Below are 21236 nucleotides of genomic sequence, written 5' to 3' on the forward strand. Positions count from 1 at the left end.
GATGATGGCACGCTCGACATCGGCGTACCTTCAACACCGTGGCATCCAGCACTCGCCTATGACAGCGCACCATCTTGCTGCCAACGACCTCTGCGAACAGGCGAAGAAGAAGCTCAAGCAGATGATTAATTTGACAACAGCCGGAGGCGACAAGTGGGCTAACATCCTTCCCTACGTGGTCTTCTGCTATGATACCGGATTCCAGGACACCGTTTGTCAGTCACCTTTTTTCCTTGTCTACGGCCGTGACCCTGTGCCCTTGATGTCGTTTATGGCCGCCAGGGGGTCGCTGAACTACATGATGCATCGGACTATTCAGTCATTGTTCCCGAGAGACTGAACCAAGCTCGAAAACTGGCCGCCAAGCACATCAAGCACGCTCAACTAATACAAAAGAGCGACTTCGGAGGGGGATGCAAGCACATTACCTTTGAAAAGGGCCAGCTTGTGTTGTTAAAGACGCCACCCGTGGGGCTTGAGTCAACACGACGGTTCACTGGCACCCCCCGAATTGTGAGCCGACTCTCTCCTGTGAACTACGAGATTGAACTCATGGACGGTAATGGCCGCAAGTGGAGCACGTGGAGAAACTGAAGCCGTATCTTGCACCAACCGCTGAATTTGCACAGCCTTTACCCGAAGACTGAACTTTTGAAATTTATAGCATGTGCCCTTGTTTATAGGGTGTCTTCTCACTTGGCATCTTGTATGTACATATTTATTCACTCGCACGCATATCTCAGAGCGTGGTATTTGTTTAATGCTGTTTTGTCTTATAAAAGTGCAATGTCGAGTCGACAGTTTCTAAAACCCTGGCATGTGACGAGCCGCAAAAGATGACTCGTGCGGCTCATGTGCGCTCCGGTGATGCGTGTGCGAGCGCAACGAGAAGGAGATAAAAAAATAAAAAGGAGAAGGAAATTCTGCATGGAATCTCGGAGGTTGACGTTTCTTTCCAGAGTTCAGAGCCCATTTTCTCTTGACGACCACAGCGAATCGTCACATCGAGTATCTGAGGTTCCGTCAGCGGATGGACGACGCGTTTGCACAAATAGAGACGACAGTGGCCAAGATGCAGCGCAAGCAGGAAGAGTGGCATGATGCAAAATCCAGGGAACGGGAATTCCAGAGCGGCGACCAGGTCTTCATGCTTCTGCCATCAACAGAAAAAAAGTTGTACGCCGAGTCGAGAGGACCGTTCACGGTAGCGGAGAAGCTGTCTCCCGTCAATTATTTAATCGAAGAGGGAAGCAAGCGCAAGAAGCGAGAACGATACCACGTGAACATGTTGAAAAAGTATGTTGAACAAAGGAAGAATGAGGTGCAGGAGATGTCATCCTTGATGGATACGCCGCAGCATGTTGGCGACGTGGTCTTTGTGGGTGACAAGAAGGTGGTCCTCATGGATGTTGACCCATAGCTGCAGCCCCACGAAGCTCAGAAGTGAGAAATTTAATTCAGTCGTTCGACGACGTTTTTGATGACAAACCGGGTTGCACTTCAAGGGTGTAACACAGAAGACCTGCTAAACAAGGTCGCTTGCATTCAAATGCGGATGCCCTATACCGTATATAGGGGAGATGTTTGGGTGGTCGCGTAAGTAGCGAGAGGTTTCTTTTGGGGACCTTAATTGTGGCGGCAGCGATTATGAAATCAAATGTGTGAAGAAGAGACAGCGATCACAGTGTCCTAACTATGCATGGTATTTTCGTTTGATTTGTATCATTTGTACTTGTGATGTATAACGCTGACAATTGACATGATATTGTATGAGGGAAGTGATCAGCATTTGAGTCCAGTCGTGTCTCGTTAATATGAATCCCGTTAATATGGATACCCCCCGCTAATGAACATTACTTTCGGGGACGAACTCGGAAAATACTACATTCATTTTTGTCTCGTTAATATGGACGATTTTTTACAGGAACAGGAACAGAGGTGCCCATATCAACAAGACATCACTATATTGTACGTTGGTGCGTTGTTGCAAATCAGCAACGCACCAACGCAGGTTCTATCCTGGAGAGTTGTTGGTGTTTAATGTGAAAGGGTTTTTGCCACGCAATACAGTGCATTAGATTTGCTTTTGTTATGTTCGCGTTTGTCTTGTTAACATTTGAAGTCGAATTTTAAAGCTGGAGTTGTGAGTCCACATTGTGTAACCTTTGAAACAGAAGTTCAAACTGTATAACGAAGACAATCAGTTTTGCAGGCAGAGGCTTGTCAACCTCTCTGGTGGCGATTTGTTTTGATTTGTTGGGGTGTTTCATGAAACCGGGTGGCGCAGAAGGGCGCTCTCTAGAGTCGTGCACAGACCGTCAGGACCCGAACACAGCTGCCATGCAAGACCCAAGAGGGCCGTCCGGCAACTGGTTTTTGCGATGCCGTGTTTTCTCAGAAGTGGGCGAGACAACTTTAATTTCGCTGGATGGCACAGAATATGATGGAAACTCGAAAGCTTGAACTGATGGAATGGTGCCACAAGATGCCACACAGATTCCAAAGTTGCGTCTACAGGAGTCTAGCCGACATGATTATGGCCGACCAAATCTGGGTCTACCAGTACGGTCCTGGCACGAAGTGCTAGTCGTCTGTTTGCGTTTTCCTTGGGGAGACTCCACCTCTGAAGGTCGAGAGACCCAAAAGTATCAAAAAGAAAATGATGGCAGCCTTCTTCTCAAAAAGTGAACACGTGGTGACAGTTGCTCTGGAAACAAAAAGCACAATGACTGCACGACGGCACTCTACCGCTTGCCTGCTGGCAGTCCTTGAAACGTTCCAGGGGAGGCAACCAAGAACTGGTTTGAAAGAAATCCTGCTGCACCCTGACAATACGTCAGCCACTCTGTCAGCACAACACTCAACTTCCTGGAAGGCATTCCGGTGAAACTGATAAACCATTCACCCTACAGTTGAGACCTCAAACCACAAAACTCCTTCCTGTTCTCAATGTTGAAGAAAAAACTGCGCAGACAGCTATTTCAAGCCCGTGAAGATGCTGTTTTAGCTTACCAAAAGAGCTTTAATGCAGTGCATGATGTATAGTGATGACAGTTCATCCGGGACGAGTGCAGAAGAATAGGTCATTTTGTGCAAGAATATCTTCGATCAGTGACAAGTGTCTCAAAACTTTTCTGGTTGTTTTCATACAGGGGAACAAATTGTCCAAAGACAGCTGCTGCACCCAAGGCCGCTTTTAGGCTTAGGTACCAAGTGCAGCTGCTGCCAATGAGGAAACACTTGGATCTAAGCATTGAGAACAGCAAACCATGTTTCTTTTGGCTGAAGCAAGTCACTTGGCCCTTATTTTGGAGCTAATCCATTGAGAAATGAACTTTTTCCTCCAACTAGAAAGCTGGCTTGTGCATATGTAAAATCATGCCTGGAGTGTAGGTTGTAAAACAGAAAGAAAAGAAGGAAAAAGAAAGGGCATATGAGAAGAAGGCAAGTCGCTGCCCGCTGCCAGCTTGCATGATCAATGTGTTTCAATCTTGGCTCAATTAAAAGGGATGACAGAGAAGTGCTATAGTAATCAGAATTTGAGCTGTGAAACCCCGCAGCACTGCCTTGTTGTTTCATATCAATCCGCATAGCAGAAAGGCACACTGGGCAACAAGCATATGAGAGGACATTTAGCTGACTCAAACTGCACATAACCTTATTTTAAAACAGTTGCCACAGCCTCTGCAATCGACCCACAATATATATCCACAATATTCACTCGAGGTGTGTTTAGAATGTCAGTAACTCTAAATCGGTAGATATATATACTTGCAGTAAAGTCTGCAAAAAATTCAAGGGTTGGTTCTAGACTCTCCAACGTAATTACATTGCTGAAAGTGGATTCAACTGTAAAGAACATCACCTTAATGAAGCAATTGTCAATGTGTGTACTTATCTCAACATACTTCTCTTGTCAGCTTATTTACTCTAAAAATATAATGCCTCTATAAATATGAAACTCAGATTTGTGAAGAGCACTCACCAAATATGATTAGTAAGATGATGAGAACAACTAGAACCAACACAATTTTTACCTGGAAAAAACAGAAAATTCAAGCAGAGATTCAAATTAAAATGTTTTAGGTGCAGATGTTTTGTTGGGAAAAAAAAAAATGAAGCAAGGCCGCTCTCATATAAAACTCACCCTTATGTTACGCCACCACATGCGACTTGCCATTTTCTTTGAAGCTGACCGAAACTGGTCAGCATTTGTGGCTAATGCATCTGAAAAAGAAATATGCAATCAGTTTCATGGCATGCTGATCACAATGCTATAAACAACACACAAATTCTGGGAAGAAAAACTACAATTGAGATTGAGAAAAAAAAACTAAAAACTGCAGCTGACAAACCAAAGCCAAATGTGTCAATAAGTTATCTAAAGTTGGGTCAGCAACCTACAGGCCACACGCCAATCCCAGCATATAAAAAACTTATCCGGCTCACCATGATTAGCATGAAAGTGATCTCGCTTAGGTTAATATTAGCCTGCCTGCTGAATTTCATCTAGACTGAAGGAAATCACGAAGGGCAATAACGGCCAAAGATTCCCGTGTCCTGGCTTTGGAACGAAATAGATGTTCTCACAACATTTAATACAAAACAAATGCCTAGTCTCAGCAAGCCATACATCCAGTTATTAGGGCCAAATAGATTTTGACGAGAAACGTAGCAATTGTCCCAAAAAAAACTATTGCAATAACCAGAAGGCCCATTCTAGCCCATGCATCACTGCACAAATTAACACATTTCACAGCTCTACAACAAGATGGTAAAAAAAAGTTCCAGTGAAAGGGCAAGCTCATATGACTGTGAATTTTTTGTGCGATACTTATATAGGTTACACTTACCCTTATATACTTCCCATAAACCCAACTGATGCAAGATGTCTGGTATGTATGCATCTCATTCCTTAACAGCTAGATTACCCAAAAAACCTAATGGCAAAACAGACACATACGGTCGAAACGGTTTCACACAAACACAAGGTACATTCTGCATCAGTCGGCTATGCGAAGTTTCGAGACAAGTAATAATTTTTCTTCTATTTCCTACACTTGCTGTGTAGGAAATAAAAAGTCATACGTCAGTGGTGCTACATTGACGTATGACAAGCCACCACGGCCCATGATTGCCTACGTCAGGTGCTGTGGTCTCCAAAGTCATCACTAACAACAAGTGACATGATGATGTAATTTGTGTGACTACGAGTCACGTGGTACCACCGTTGTTGCCACAACTGGTCACATAGTTATGAAACCATGTTAACACATGATGTCACGTGACCTTGTGAAATAATGTCCCATGACACCGCAGCTCCACCTTGCCTTCTCGTAGCTTATGGGATCACATCACCTATAGTGAGTATATAATCACTTTACCTATAATGCTTAGATAATCAATTGACCTATAATGCTTAGATAATTAAGTGACCTATAGTGAGTAGGTAATCATGTGACTTAGTGATTACATGATAATGTAACCAATAATGAATAGTTGATCCTATTACACTATCAGATGACTGATAGTGAATATGGCATCACATGCTAATATTTATTATCTAATCACATAAATTATAGTGGTAATGTGATGAAGTATCAGGTGTGACCAAAAGTAAGTTCCGTTTAGAGATAAGAAAGTAAGGCAACATTGTTTGTGAAATGTTTTATTTTCAGTAAGTTCTGCATACCTTATTCTAGGATTAGACGTAATCCCATTCAATGTTAATTTTAGGCCCCTGTCACGCCGTGGGACAAGATTTTTAGATATCGTCCTCGTAGAAGTCTGCACCCGAGACTAAGTATACATATAGTTGCCGACAGATTTTTCAGACGCCAACATTTCGGACATGCTCAAATATTCTAACGTTTTCACGGGACCGTCTCTCACCCCATAAATTTAACATATAAAACTGATCGAAATTCTAGGTGCCAAACTGCTCAATGCTCGATGTTTCATACATAATTTGCGTAGTTTCAGTCAGAACAACCCCCACAAGCTTTAATCACCACCATCTTGGTTGTTTTGGTTTTGACGCATAGCCTTGATACCACGTCCTATGCAATAAAGAAGCTGGACTGAGGCTAAAATTGCATATTCCGGTTCTGCTGTGGCCAGCATGGCCGCCATCTGACCATTCTCCTCATTCCTCCGATTCTTTTCGTGTTTGTCTCTTTCGAGTGTAACCGCGAGAAGAATGGCAGCCTGTCATTTTTTTACCTGTTCTTTGGGCGCGAGTGTTCTTTGCCGATAGGCTTAGTAGTGAAGCAACCTTAGTCAGCTGAACGTCTCCAAACTGTGCCAAATAGGGATGCCGCGAAATTTTTTTGAACCGAAGGTTCGATGATCAAATCAAGCGGTTCGAAATGTTCGAAAGATTTCGAATTTTCAAACTTTCCAGATCAAGAAATTCGACGAAAGTCGAATTTTCTAACTTGTTAAACTAAGAAGTTTGACTCTTTTAAAAATTTTGAACTTATTACGCAGCGAAATTCGATGCTTGTCAAACTTTCAAACTTGATAGACTAAAACATTTGATGATTTTCGAACTTTCAAACTTCTTGCACTAAAAAGTTTGAAGCTTTTCGAACTTTCGAACTTCCTATGCTAAGAAATTCAATAATTTTCTAACTTATTAATCTAAAGTATTCGAAAAATGTCGAACTTTCAATTCCTGAAAAGTCAACCGGTAAAAGTTCGAAATTCATAGAACTTCGAAAGACCGGCGGGCGGTTTCCTTTCAATTCAAGCAGTGAGGCACATTCGTAACTTTTTTTTTTTTTCACATTTTTACATGCGGTGTTGCATTCCTTGCGAAAGACAATGCATTTATTTCAATCATCTGGCATGCTCGGTTTAAAGAAATAAATTCCCGAAGGAGCGAGGAAGGACAACGGATTTTCGATGATTGTCGTCTGTGCCATATTTGAAGCACGCTATGGCCGAAGCTATTTATGCTAGAGATGTTAAACTTTTTAAGAATAATCTTTGTATAGCCTAGGTAAGAGTCGTCTTAAAGGGATGGTGAACTGAAACTTGGATTTCAGAAAAAAACAATGCAGGAGATGTAGGCGGGACGCTGCAATCCCTACAACACTACTCGTAAGGCGATATCTCGAATAGACGGCCATATTTTTGGAAAAAGAGGTCAAGATTGAACCAGGCCGACGAGGCGCGTGACGTGAAGATACCTAGTTTCCTCCTCTCTTCGCTTTGCTCCCTCAAGACGATGAGCAATGCAGACGACGAAGTCAAGTTGCGGGGCGCGTTTGTCGTGCATATTGATAGATGGCGTCGGGGACCAGCCCCGTAAGGTGCAGCTGACCATTGAAAGAAAGAAGACGACACACAGACGAAATCTGTTGGCAGCAAAAACGCCGTCGTTAAGCAGACACATTGTTTTTACTTTAGTTTTTGTTTTATTGTCCGCATTTTAGGAGATTACGTTCATTTATATAAACCACAGTGGTCGCAAGCCATCTCGATAAGGAGGTAGAGCCATCTATCAATAGGAGCACCAAATGTGCCCCGTAACTCGACTTGGTTGTCTGCGTCGCCGCCCGCCGTTGACCTTGGCAAGTTTATTGACCCTATTTTTTACAGAAAGGGAGCTACGCTTTCTAATTTTCCAAAAAGAAAACCGACCTGTGAAATGCACCTTTGACGAAATGTTTAGATTGCTATGTGCAGGCGTCGATTTCTACAGTCAATTTTAGATCGAGCCTGGTGACTTGGGACACCCTATACTTTACTAGGGTTATCAGAATTTCTAATACATGTCGCATTTACTTGAGTAATGGAAAGCTTACAAACAAAGCCTGAACATCTATTCTCCCATAGAGCACACACACAGCCAATCACTGTGATTAGGAGACAAAAATAACATCCTCACACAAAAAGGATACTTGTGCAAATCATATTTTTGTGAAGTATTGGTTCCAAGGCCTTGTGGTTTGTTACATTTCCTATCTAGAAAACAATGATTGGCCGATTGGATGCTCTGCGGGGAAATAGACGCATGTGCCACGTTCATAAACAGTGCATCAATCATACACAAGTAAATATGGCAAACAGGATGTATGGCAAGGAATTTTAACTTTTGTGCCAGTGACTGACAACACTGAACAGCCTCTAAGTAATAGTTACTAGCAAACCCTACGAATGTTGCCCAAAACACAAATCTGCAAAAGCTCTAATGAAAAGCAGGCACTAGTTCAGTTCCGACAAAAACTTGAGATTACAAAATGCAGCATCTTCCTGACCTGATTTGTCCTCGAGATCTTCTAACCGGTCGCCTCTTTCTATGATCTTTTCAATGTTGCCCTTCATGATGTTGGAGACCTCATCCACTTGGAATTGAACTCTATCAGAAAAGAGGAGGACAAGACGCTCATGAGTATTTGCACACACGAGTATTTCCACAGAAACGAAGGCAACCGAAGTGAAGCATTTACTGAGTAAAATCCTACATGCTCTGATGGCCAACATTGTGCAGACAAAAGCAGAATTTCCGTTCTCTTTTCGCCTGCTTCAAACTGCAGCTTCACACTTAGGAGGATATCACAGTATAATTATAGTTCCGATTCAAGATAGCATATACTAAGTAGCATATAATAATTCCATTACAAGAATAATCTATCCGTTTAATTTTCGTGTCATAACCCCTTTAATGAACGAACTGGTGAAGCCCTATCTCAAGGGCAAGCCGACCTCACGATGCCAAGAGAAATGCTTACACATTTAAAATAATGCCTGTAAAGGATTTCTATTTCTTCTGTCGGTTCAAATCGCCCATGCGGCCGAACCTAAACTTGTATTTCGTTTTGGGGGAAAATCTCCCAAGCCCCTGCATAGGCTGGCAAGCTATTCTAAAGCAGCTACACATCGTCGTTTGGAACTTTGTCTAAGTGCAGATAAGGATTAACATTGACATTGTCCGATGCGCTTCGAACATAGTCCTCAGGGCACCTTTGAAGAAAACAATGAATAACCTGCAAATAAACTTTTCTAGCCATGTTCAAGTGATTTCACTGTACAAACTACCTGTGACCACCGCAAGTGCCACTACCCTTGCATAGGCAGTGTTCTGGGCACCTAATCCAGCTTATTACCCAATTTCAACGAGACCTCAGGTGGCAAATGTCTGCTTGAACAAAAAAAAAACCTGTACGGTAGTTAAAAGTTCCACGCAGTGCCCATTCGGAGCCCTGAAAGCAACGAGCCTGGGATTTTTAGAGCTGCTTCCAATGTGTCCTTCCATGCAGCATGAACATCTTGTTTGGGCATTTACCACGCACCAGTAACTTTCGTTCTGCATTGCAATAAAATTACAGAAGAAAAAAGTGCAAGAACGAGCTTCGGGCCTCTGCCAGGCACACGAGCTTGTTCAGCGCATTCGTCGTTCAGGTCAACATGCTCGTGCTTGTAGCTTCGTCATCACCCCCACACCCCCACATAATGCGAAAAAAGTATAGTACAAGTAATATTTACAGGGCAGGGCACAGGTGCGTGAGCCTAGATCTGCCACATGATCTTGTTGGCACGAGATTTCGTGCCGAAAAGGTACTTCCCGAGGTCGCATGCTCGCGACCGTGCTTTGTCAGCACTGCAGTGGTCCGTGCGATGAGATACAGACCCCAGAGCTCGCGCTGCTTGTAACCGGAAGCAGAAAAAGCTACGTCTAGAAAATGCACTTCATAGACCCTTGAATATACCATAATGTCCCGCAAGATGCCCTATACCTCGAGGGATAACCCACCCATATTTTCAGCTTTATTTGCTATTCCTTTTTAAACACCGAAAGATAGCCTACTACATTTTGTAATCGTAGTGTTGGGATCAATGATGGCCTTGGCATCATAAACGTGGCTAGTTCTCTATGGCAGACGATAAGCGAACATTGCTGACTGGGAAGTACGGCCATCTTTGCTTCACTGTCCCTCGCCACGATAGCAAGTCTGACAGAAAAAACGTAATCTAAAAAATAGCTTTTTTTTTTTTTAACTTTTCTTGATTGTACACCGAAATATAGCTCACTCCTTATTTTTACCCGATTTGCTCGATTGCAGGTGGGCTATTTCTTGGGATATTACGGTAAGTGAACCGCACTACCGGAAGCAGTGAATTCCTCGTGGCGAAGCAATACAGCGCTGCCCGGACCCACTGATCACAGCCATGTGGAGTTTAGAGAGCACGATTGCGGGATGGCGGCACTGCGCAAATCCGAAAAAATGGTGTTCAGCAGATGCAATATTTTACCCGAGCACAAACTTTCTTAATTAAGTATGTGTAGCAGAGCGCATTCGATAAACTATAGTTCCTGAATTAATTTCGTAACGACAATGCATCAAGAAATTCTATTAGCAGATATAGATACACAAAGACATTTTTCGCTGCAATGCGGTACTAAAATTTGTACACAGTATTTATCTTTTAATTTAATTTATGGGACACTTGAAAGAAGACGCTAAAGAAATTGACTTTTCTTTCACAATTTGAGGCCTCATAAAAACAATAATGAATGCAAAATCTGAAAATGTTATTCCACAAAGCTGTTAATTATTTTATTACCTTTGGAATACAGTCACTCCGATCAATAAGGAGCAAAACGTTGAGATTGCAAATGCATGGGCCCTCCTACTGTGATATCCTCTTAAACGCACAACAATCCAGCAAAGTTTACTCCCAATTCAAATCCTAACTTATTGAATTTGCATTCGTTGAAGTGTGCCAAAACCGGTGTCACGAAGGCACGTACAGTGGGCACATGGAATGTATTTAGTGCAACATTGTGTGTAGGAAAATTGCTATCTCCATTTTTTTATTTTTTTTTCATTTGAGAATCAAGGGGTTATCATTAAAACCATTTTGTTGGAAAGATGACATTTTGGGGAACAAACCTATGAAGTAAATCTTAATTCCTGCCGATACCCTCTGGAAGTAATATGTGCTAACAGTACCGAGCAGTGTAGTACATGTCGGGTAGGGCAGAAGGCTTGTTTTTTCTATGAAAGCTAGTTTTTCTATGGAGGGCTGTTTTATGAAAGGCTTGCTTAATGGGTGCACGCAATCAAGTGAAGTGCCTACATCTCAAGTTATATAAGACATTACAGCATCTGCCATTTATATCGGCATGCTCTAGACATTGGTCAATATTTCTAGGAGGTGCTAATGGTTCCATTGTTTAGAAGAATGCACACCTCGCACTGCAACTGTGATGAGCAATAGTTTGGGCTTACATAGTTATTACAAATTCATTAGATAATCAGGGAAGCCATAAGTAAGATGTATTTGGTGTCAGTAAGTAGTATAAATGAAGCACGACACTTATGAGGCCAAGCTATTACTGTACATATAAACTTTGGTTTGGCTCATGTTTTAGTATGGATGCACCATTTAACATCTACACACGTCCGTCTTCTTTACCACAAGAAGAGAAACCTGGAAAAGTTCTAACACTACCTGCACTTTGTTTGCAGAATGTACTTCTTACGTGTTCTGATAGAACCTCATATTCAAACAAGCCTGAAAACATTACAGAAAAGACAGATAAATAACTACCTGAAATTTATTTTTATCTAGTGGTAATAAGGAGCTTGTAAACAACAAAAAGAGAAGTTCTATCAAGCTGCTCTACTTTAGAGCTAAAGCTTCTATAATAGCAAAACAACAAAACCACAGTAAATACGAAATATTACACATTCGAGTTCTTCCCTAAATGAACAAAAGTCAAATGTAACATGCCTACAAGCTGATACTATTAAGAATGTCACAATTTCAGACTTTGTTCCATAAAAAAAACTGCTGAGCTGCACCCATGTCAGAATAAGTGCCCACACCCCCCACTTTTGAAACATTTGAGATATAAGCAAAGGACATATCAAGCACCCACCCCAGCAATCCACTGAGCACACCGAGCTAGCCAAGGTGTTCCTCTAAATCAGCAGTGTCTCCATGAAAGCGGTGGAGCTTTACATATGTTTGCCGGTGCGAAGCGGTGAAGCTTGATGCAAGAGTGCCGGCATGAAGCAGGCTAGATGAGAGTGGCATAGCCTTTCTAAAAATTAGGGGTTCTGCCAGATACCATTTCATCAGATCAAAGAAGGGCCTGCCCTAGCCCAACAGTCAAATGCCTTTATAACGCACGTCTGTGCTACAGAAATGCTGTTTAACGAAGTAAAATAAAGTCCCGGGCAGCTTCCTACGTGTTCAATGTGTTTCTCTGACTACTACAACGAAGTTCTGCTTAACAAATATTTCTGTTTAATCAAAGCAATTTTTGTGGCACCATAAAGCAAAAATGATTGGTATTATGAATTTTCGAAGTGAAAAGTAATTGATTTCACATAAATTGTCACTCTCAAGTAACATGCGTAGAGAAGAGAAATACTGTGGCAGCGGCAACAGTTTCAACCACAGCGCATTCTCGGTTTTGGGTTTACATATTGTGTTAGTGTGTAACCTTGTGTCTGGATGGTGCCACTTGACTACCTTGCTGCATAGAAAGCCTGTACGCAGCAATGTAGTCACTTAAGGCCCGTTCACACGATGCATTTTTCTCGCGCATCTAGTGTCGCGAAACGTAGTTTCGCGAAATGGTTGCGCCATCTGAACAAGTCCGAAAAGGACGCACGCATCTAAAAAAAAGTTGCGCGCACACCTCGCTTCTGGAGCGAGCTTTTGCTGAAACTTTGCCGAGTCCTGTCAATCACTCTGAGGGCGCCGCCAATGGCCGCTCAGAAACGCTCTCACGTGGCCTTTGAGGGGGGAGCGAGCTGTTTGAGAAGACCACCTCACTGCCGGTGTTGTAGCCGAGCCAAACCCGAAAAAAAAAACGAAACCACGAACGATGGATACTGCCGGCGCTTCTGCAAGCACGTCAAGCACCACTGAAGGACAGACAGGAAAAAGAGCTCAGTCAGCTCGGTTGTGTACCTCTCCCCATACCTCACTGTGCCGCACGCTGCAGCGGCCACGTGTCGAGTGTGTGGGCTATTCTGCCATATGCTGCCGCGCCCGCTCCTACGCCGTCTAGGGACAATAGATGTAATCCGAGAGCAGCACAGCCGCTTCGAGAGACTCTTCCAAATGACATCTGGCAGCACAAACCGCCGCCCGATTGTTGATTTAGGAAAGCTCACACTTACACATTCGGCCAACGCCTTCGCTGCGTCATCGGGGGTTGATGTTGGTGGTTTAGGGATTGTTGGAATTCATATTTTGATAAGTCGGTTATGTTTGCTGTGTGGAAGCTTGGACAGCGGGAAATTATTCCGCAGCATTAGGCACCTGGTGTCTCGGCTGTGAATGACAAACTTTGCCAGTGGCGGTACTGGCGGTACGACCGCTAGCCTGGTGTCTTTAAACTGTGTCACGCAGCAATGAGTACACAAATGCGTGCCAATACAACTTTTATTTAGAAAAAAAAAAAAGTGTAATTAAATTTAATGGGGCACTGACACATCAGTCATATTTTTTTTTATTGTTTGAAAGGATTGAAAACGATGCCTGGACATTACCCTCAAAATTCGAAACTTGGGAATTTAGTATTTGTGAAGCAAAAAAACAATCTCCAAAAGCTGAATTTTAAGTCCAGCACGATCCGCGCCAGTGGAGTGACGTAAAATTTGGGGGCTCCTGAGAGTCTCATTTCTTTCGTGCCTCCGCTCCGAAAGCGAGGAGGTGAGAGCGGGAGAAGGGCGCCGGCGTCGCAGGAACCACCGTACCAGGAAACCGGTTTCCTGCGTGAGTGCCGTGCTGCCTGTCGCTTCGAGCAAACGACGGTGCTTTGGCGGTATCACAACCGTAACTATGATACACAGACACCAAACCCAGTTGTTTTGACTGTTTGACGATTTCCTTTTGCAGGTCTGAAAGGTCGTTGGGCACCTAAAAAGACCACTTTGTCCGATTCCCTGACTCACCGATCACCCTCTGCTACATGCGTCGAGCGCCGCCATGTTTTCAGAGGGAGGATAAAAATCCAGACGGCGACATCAGAACGGACTCCGATTTTGGTATTTCAAAAAGAAGGGCCGTAGTGCGTTCGCAATTGCATTAAAAAACATGTTTTACGATTGCCGTTACTAAATCTTACAGAAATGTCGCCTACAAAGCTTCTAAATTTCATGATTATTGATGTCACGAATAAAAAGAAGCGAGGAGGTGAAAGCGGGAGAGGAAAGCGCCAAAAATAAAAAGGTGCACGCGCATGTAAGAAAAAAAATTTTTTTTTTTGCAACATTTTTTTTTTTTGTGTGTGTGTCTGATAACAACGCGCATTGTTTTAGACAATAAAAAAAATACAACCTTTTGGGTGTCAGTGCCCCTTTAAGTTACCTGGATTCTGCAGCGCGTGCTTTCACCCCACGTGCTCTGAGCTGCGACGCATTAGCAGACTCGGCCAAGGTTCCCCTTTGTGATAAATCAATTGTCAATGTGCGAAACCTCGTTTCTGGTGTCGCTCATGCCATATCTGGTGCCACACCAGTTCCTAAAACACCTCGAACATTTGCAGATGTGTCGATATGCCAACACAAATTCGGTTTCACGCAATTTATTTTTCGCGGTCAATTACTACGACAAAGTTGCCCATACGACGAAAAATTTTGACAGTCCAGCGGATGCTGTTATAAAGGCGTCTGACTGTACTGTACGTGCCTTCTGCTTTTCTGTAGTCGGACCTAACAAGTGACCGTCCCCATTTCTTTTGCGACTATCTCTTTTGGATGTGCACTTGCCCGGTATTTCACGGTTGGTTATCGAAACAAGTGCGGCCCAAATGACATTTTGATTATCAACCAACATTACGATATTGAGGGAGACCTACAATATCAACAAAGAAAGAAAAACAACCCGGACGTCCATAACCACAAATAAAACATTTCTTATCACATGCCCTGTGGCAGGCATAAACGCTATGGTCGACAGCAGCTTAGCAATCTTGCCATAAATGGAGCACGAAGAAACAAACTGTCGTTCTTCAAAGCCGACGTGCAATTTCCTTATTAATGGGAGACAGCGGCTGACCTCTAGCAGTGCTATAACGTCCTACCTCATGATAAAGATCTGCCTGGGTACGTGCCAGCCCGCGGGCCTGGGCTCGGGCTTCATGGCTACTTTCATGAAGGGCCCGGGCCAAGTAAGGGCCTTGCATTCAAGTCTACAAGGTGGGCCAAAGCGAGCCAAGCCGACCATTACCCTTTTTTCTTTTTTTAGTCGCAATTTTTTTTAAAGCTTGTTCGGGGGGGTTGGGAGAGAGACCACGTGGGGGAGACCCAAATGCTGAAACATCTATATGTATATGCGTGTATATGTTTTTGTGCGGTTCGATGTGTGCAGCGAATGCTCTTCCAAAGCACTAGCGGCGGCATTCCTTTTCGTCACCAGCAGCGCCACCATCATACCACAGCTTCTCCTCATCAACACGCGCCTACATAATGCACACCACCGCCGCCGTAAACCCTCTGTATGTACGAGTGTGTGCATAAAGAACATGGGGGAAGAGGTACCCCTGAGGGGCGCTCTTTCTAAACAATTTCATGCAAACCACAGCAAAAGACTGCAATATTTTTTTTTAGTTGTACGAATTGGGAGTGGGCACTTTAGAACTTTGTCTGTCTTTTGTACAAACCCATTGTGACACTTCCAGTCTTTTTCAAGTTTGACATGTGATTTTGTTTACTGCTGCTTGTCATTTTAATGCGAATTAACTGTCCCATGGACAAACCGGCATTATCAGCTTTTGAAGCCGTGCCAAACGGCACCTATATTCCCCTGTCTTATGGAGCGAAGCCTGTAGTCTGTAGCAGCGAATTGATAGAGAACCTCCCATTGGCTCGTGGGTGGCATAGTTTCAAGGGACGCCACCCCACACTCCATGGTGCTGCGGCCCGCGCCGAGAGGAGCGCCTAGAGGATCGGAAGCAACCGCGGCGCGAAGAACGACATTCATGCTTTCGCATTCACAATTTGTAAGAAGTGCTTTTCATTTTTCAGTCCTTTCCCCACAGGTTTGGTCACAGAAAAGGACGACCGGTCTGATTTTTCTTAAAGGGCAACTCCGCTTCATTTTTGGTTTTGAAAAAACAATGCAGTCCTCTTCAGTATCGCCTAGGAAGACCACACGTCAAATATTACGACGCAGTTCTGTCTAAATGTTTCGTAAACGGTTTGGCAAACTTTGCAACTCACCAAGTTGCTGAAATCGGCTGACTCGAGCGGGCGAATTCAGGCGCAACCAACAGCGCAGTCAAGGCTACGGCATGGGCGGAGCCAACATTGAGCTAAACGTCATCATCATGGCCCCCTTTTGCTTGTTTTTACTTCTCCGATCGAGCGTAGCGCACGACGTCAGCAACGTTTCCTCTCGGCGCCCAGCGGTGTCCACGTGATTGGCGTCCTCTACCTCGTGGTAGAGGACGCCAATCAGACCTCTACCTCGTGGTATGGCGCCTGTGCAGCGCGCTTCTTGGGAGCAGACTAACCGTTTGCCGTGGTCCCGCCGTTACCGCCGTCTTCCGCGTCACAACCACCGTCGTTGTCTCACCGTTTGTGATTAATGCCTCTCGGAGTTTCGTCCACACTATGGACACCACGTGCACAGAGTTGCAGACTTATGCCGCAGTTGTGCAGACGTCGTCGAATGCCGTAGACACCAAAACGTGGCGAAGAGTGCGGTGCAGACGACACTCGCGCCTGCGCACGCCCGCCCCCATCCCGCCCGTCGATGGGCCGAGGATTACGTGACATCTCGTACCACGTGATGGCCATGTACTTGGCGGCCCGAGGCCAATGTTGCCGGAAGGAGCCGAAGTTTCGGTTTCGATTTCCGCTCATGTTTAAAATTAGATTTAAGAATATACCGTAATATCCCGAGTCATCGCCCATCCCCGAGCCATCGCCCATCCCATTTTTTGGGCCAATATCGATTTCCGAAAAAACACTAAGTCATCGCCCACCCCTTCAAATACCCCAGCGCGGACTCAGCGATCCGCGAACACTCATGCTACCCGAATGACGCGGCCGCGGACCTTACAGTTGGAGGACGTCCGTGACAAAGTAAAACGAAGGAGGGAAAGACACTTCTTTTTGTTTACGCATTTCCTCCGTGAGCGACCCCGAAGTGGTTGTGTATCCGTGCGAAAAGAAAACGATGGAGATAACAAAATAAGAGTTTGTTAATGTAACCGCGGAGTGTTAGGTCAGTCTGTCTCCGCCGAAGTAAGGTCACCGCAAACCCGCTCCTTCTTCCCGCCCGTCGCGACCGCGGTTGTGCAATATTTTAGGCAAAGCCAACGCGTAAATAAAGCTTTGCTGGAACGCCCTACATAGACGTTTGCAGAGCGTCCCAACCGTGCATTGATAGCCCGCCGTGCACCGACGCACGTATGTACGCAACAAACAAGAAAGTTGCGCAAGAGCTTGTAATTGACAAGGCACCCGACTTGGCCCGACGCCAAAGTATTTGCCAACACGACCGCCGGCTTTCCCGCTTTCCCAGCATTGCTCTTGGTCGCTTCTTTGGTCTGCTCGCTGGCTCGCTCGCTCGTTGCGCCTGATCGGTTTTTCCATTTTCTTGTAGACTTTTTTTTTTTTTTTTTTTTGAGACATGGCCCATTCCACTTTTTTAATGAATTTCAGGCGGTAGGGGGGTGGGCGATGACTCGGGATATTACGGTATATCCCATTTTCCGCGAAGCAAACGACGTAGTGTCTTTTACTAGGGCTTTTTAATTCGAAATCACTCATTTTCCCGAAATCTTTGGAATTGAGCGGAGTTGCCCTTTAAAGTGCTGCCTAGGCCTGCAGATTGGTCCAACTAATAATATAGCAGCCAAAAAAAAGAAAAAGATGCTTACAGCATTGACTATCGATTATGGAATCAACATATGTGTAGCAATGACAAGCGAGCTGCCATACCACGCAATTTGAGGGCTAATCATACTGGGCTAAAATAAAGCAGGTCTCAGCGGGCCAGTGAAAATTAACGTCGGGCCGGGCCGGGCTGGCTGTCGGAAATAGATATCGGGCCGTGGGCGGGTCCGGGTCCGAGAGACAGTGGGCCGGGCTTCTAAATACCAGCTCGTGCAGACCTGTACCCCGTGGTATGGCGCCTGGAACGTGTCTCCGACTGGTGTGTTTAGTGTCCTCTTTTGTCCACACATCGAAAGTGGTCCCAAAGCGGCAACATTACAGAGGCCGGAGTGTCATGCTGTCGAATGTTGCAATCCTAGCGGTCGGGCATAGAAATGCCGGCGAAAAGCACGAACAAATGCAAGTGTCGCCACTGTCGTGGCATCCGAACTCCTGGCTGCCGGCACTTCCGTGGACTGTCAAGCCGGAGAGCGACCTGCAGCAAAATTGGGCATCCGCCACATCCACTGCCGCTTCTGGCAAACAGCCAGGATCACAACCAGCAACGGCATGACACTTCTACGACGTCACCAGGAGGAAATGGAGGGAACACTTCCTTGGACGCAATAAGCAAATCATTTGGAGGCGCACTCCAGGCACCATACTTGTGGGCAACCTGCTGATCCAAAGCATTGAACCAGGTTGCCCGCATGTTGAATAGTCTGCGGTAGAGTGCCTTCATGTGCGCTTCGCATAGAGTGATGCCAACTGCCTGTTTCCCTTTCCCACACCCTCTTCCACCGCCATTTTGTTCCTCTCATTGTTTCCCCGTGCGCCGGAAAGTGGCCTTTGTGTCCATCGGTGATCCCATCCAAGGGGGAAAATGCTAGTCCTCCCTCCGTTGCTTCCACAACGCTGCTCCGAACTTCTGAGATAAGGTGCTTGTTTCCGGGAGGGTTATAAGCCCCACGGATTATCGCCGAGGAACAAAATGGCTGCTGGTTTGTCGGCGAGTGGTATTCCAAAGGGTGGCATCACCCTAGCAGAGTGCACATGAAGGCTCCCTAGTCTGCAGTTGTTTCCACCGCGAGGTGCGAACTGACCACGAGAGCGGAGTTCAGCAGCCGATGAAAGGCTGGCGTGGTGCGTGCAAGGGGATTTTTTGGGTCGTGGGGCACGCCGCCAACAGTTAATTAATGATTACATATTGTTGAACTGGTGCGTCCTGTCATCTAGGGTGGGTAGCAGCGAGAGAAATCCTACGACCTCTAGTTAAAGTTTGAAGGCTGCAGCAAAACTCGTAAGACAATAGTGGGGAACATGGACGCCAGATTGATTTATCTGCAGCCTGACATTCAACAGAATTGTTAGAAACGTACGGTCTGCTTTTCATAATACTAAACTTGTTAAATTGCCAGAAAGCTACCATGCAGTTTTGTTCAGAACAGATAAAAGCAGCAGCTAAAGTGATGCTACAATCTAAAAGTAGACCACCGGCCAACAGAATAATGAATTATTCAGCAAAGGCTCAAAGTCAAGGTAACTATTCCCGTTTTCTTAACCTCACAGATCTTCAGCATTCATAACCAACTTTGTCAATGCGCGAAAGCAGCTAAGATGTAGCATGCAAAAATAGTTACTTTTGTCTACTACATTATAATAAATTTTTACAGAGGCAAGATTAGTATACTTAGTAGTCTTAACTTGACAAGTCACACTGTAGACTCCTGTCACAGATATGGGTAACTCAGCAATACCTCTGCCCACTCATCACTATCAGCAAGGCCCGTGGAAAAAGAGGGAGTCTTAAAAAAAAAAATATTAGATGCTGCATGCATGTACTGTCCGGTCACATTGCCAAGGTATGTTCACGACACAGAGAGACTGCAAAAGGTAAACTGCCTGTGGCACTGTCTGGGCATGCGTTTTCAACATGACCTACAACATGGACAATCTGCTCGAGTCTTGATCCAGTATTTGTGTCTGGTGCAAAAGAGATCAAGTTGCCTGGAGCAAATTGTGGGTCAATAGAACAAGCTGAATGAAACAAAGGGCCCAAAAATTTGTCGTACCTCCTCAGTTTCTTGTCTTGAACCGTGAGTGTCTTTCCGCTTGCAGAAGGGCCCCTGAAACATAATGGACGCTTTAGGATGGGGCAAGACAGCTTCGAGATGGAGACTGACTTGTTATATTAGTAGTCAGTGAAGGTGGCAAATGCAAAAATATAATACAATCAAAGTTGTGATTTGCTGTTCAACATTCGAAGGTCTACATATAGTCAATCAACTTCGGAATGCTTTTGCCACTATTTGCGGCATAAACCATATTTGTTTCTGTATGTCACAAATAAATGAATGGTGCCCCTTCATGGTGCCCATGATACCACTTTCTTTTTGTGCACTGGACTGAAATGAACTGCACAGACATCCTTGCTATTCCTGATAGTATTTATGTTAATTAAAGTCATTAAAGCCAAATTAAAGGATTATGTTGTTATTATGCTAATGTTTTTATATAATTTATGTTAATAAACCCCTCAACTGGGGATTGCGTGTTTAGATGCATAGCAATTTTGGCTGCAACTTGGGAGGTGCATCGCCACTATTCAGTGGTCTTGGGGAGCGCGTCTTTAACCACTCACACTTTTTATCACACGGGAGGAAGCACTATCAATCCCCAAACATCAGAAATAAATTTGCTTTGAAAACAATGCCTAAACAGCAGCAAGAAAAAGATAAGTTTAACGAGTTATGCGTGGTGTTTCCAAATCTTACCCAAAATGGAAACAAAAAAGTACCCATTTTGCCAATATTTTTTGGTCATGGAAGTCCACAGTTAAGGGGTTAAAGCTAGGGATGCCGCGAACTTTTTTCGAATCAAAGTTTCGATGATCGAATCAAGCGATTTGAAAGGTTCGAAAGATTTCGATTTTTCGAATTGTCTATATCGTAAAATTCGACGGAGGTCGAATTTTCGAACTTGTTAAGCTAAGAAGTTCGACGCTTTTCAAACCGTCGAACTTATTACGCTAAAAAATTCGATCTTTTTCGAACTTATTGCGCTGCAAGGTTTGATGCTTGTCGAACTTTCGAACTTGACTGACCAAAAACTTCGATGAATTTCGAACTTATTTATCAAGAGAATTCGAAAGGTTTCGAACTTTCGAATTCTGAAAAGTCAGAAGTTCGACAAACTTCGAACTTTTAGGGTAAAAGTTCGACGTTCGTCGAGCTTCGAAAGACCGGCGGACGGTTTCATTTGATTTCAAATAGTGGGGTACATTCGTAATTTTTTTTTTCTCGAACTTTTACACGCGGTGCTGCGTTCCTTACGAAAGACAATGTCGTTTATTTCAATGTTCTGGCATGCTTAGGTTTAAAG

At 44.4% G+C, this 21236-nt stretch overlaps 1 protein-coding gene across 2 annotated transcripts in view; it reads right to left on the minus strand.

Annotated features, from left to right (window-relative positions):
- Nucleotides 1–21236, minus strand: part of LOC115331309 (vesicle-associated membrane protein 4) — a 52546-nt gene that overhangs the window by 19863 nt on the left and 11447 nt on the right. For both annotated transcript variants that reach the window (XM_029993411.4, XM_029993418.4), the window contains exons 4-7: nucleotides 19928–19981; nucleotides 8265–8365; nucleotides 4148–4227; nucleotides 3986–4037 (exon numbers count right to left, since the gene is read on the minus strand). In XM_029993411.4, coding sequence (XP_029849271.1) covers nucleotides 3986–4037; nucleotides 4148–4227; nucleotides 8265–8365; nucleotides 19928–19981 — 287 coding nt within the window. The remainder of the gene's footprint in view (nucleotides 1–3985; nucleotides 4038–4147; nucleotides 4228–8264; nucleotides 8366–19927; nucleotides 19982–21236) is intronic.

The sequence above is a fragment of the Ixodes scapularis genome, unplaced genomic scaffold (genome assembly GCF_016920785.2).
Source record: "Ixodes scapularis isolate PalLabHiFi unplaced genomic scaffold, ASM1692078v2 PGA_scaffold3__209_contigs__length_174095766, whole genome shotgun sequence".
In the NCBI taxonomy this organism is placed as follows: domain Eukaryota; kingdom Metazoa; phylum Arthropoda; class Arachnida; order Ixodida; family Ixodidae; genus Ixodes; species Ixodes scapularis.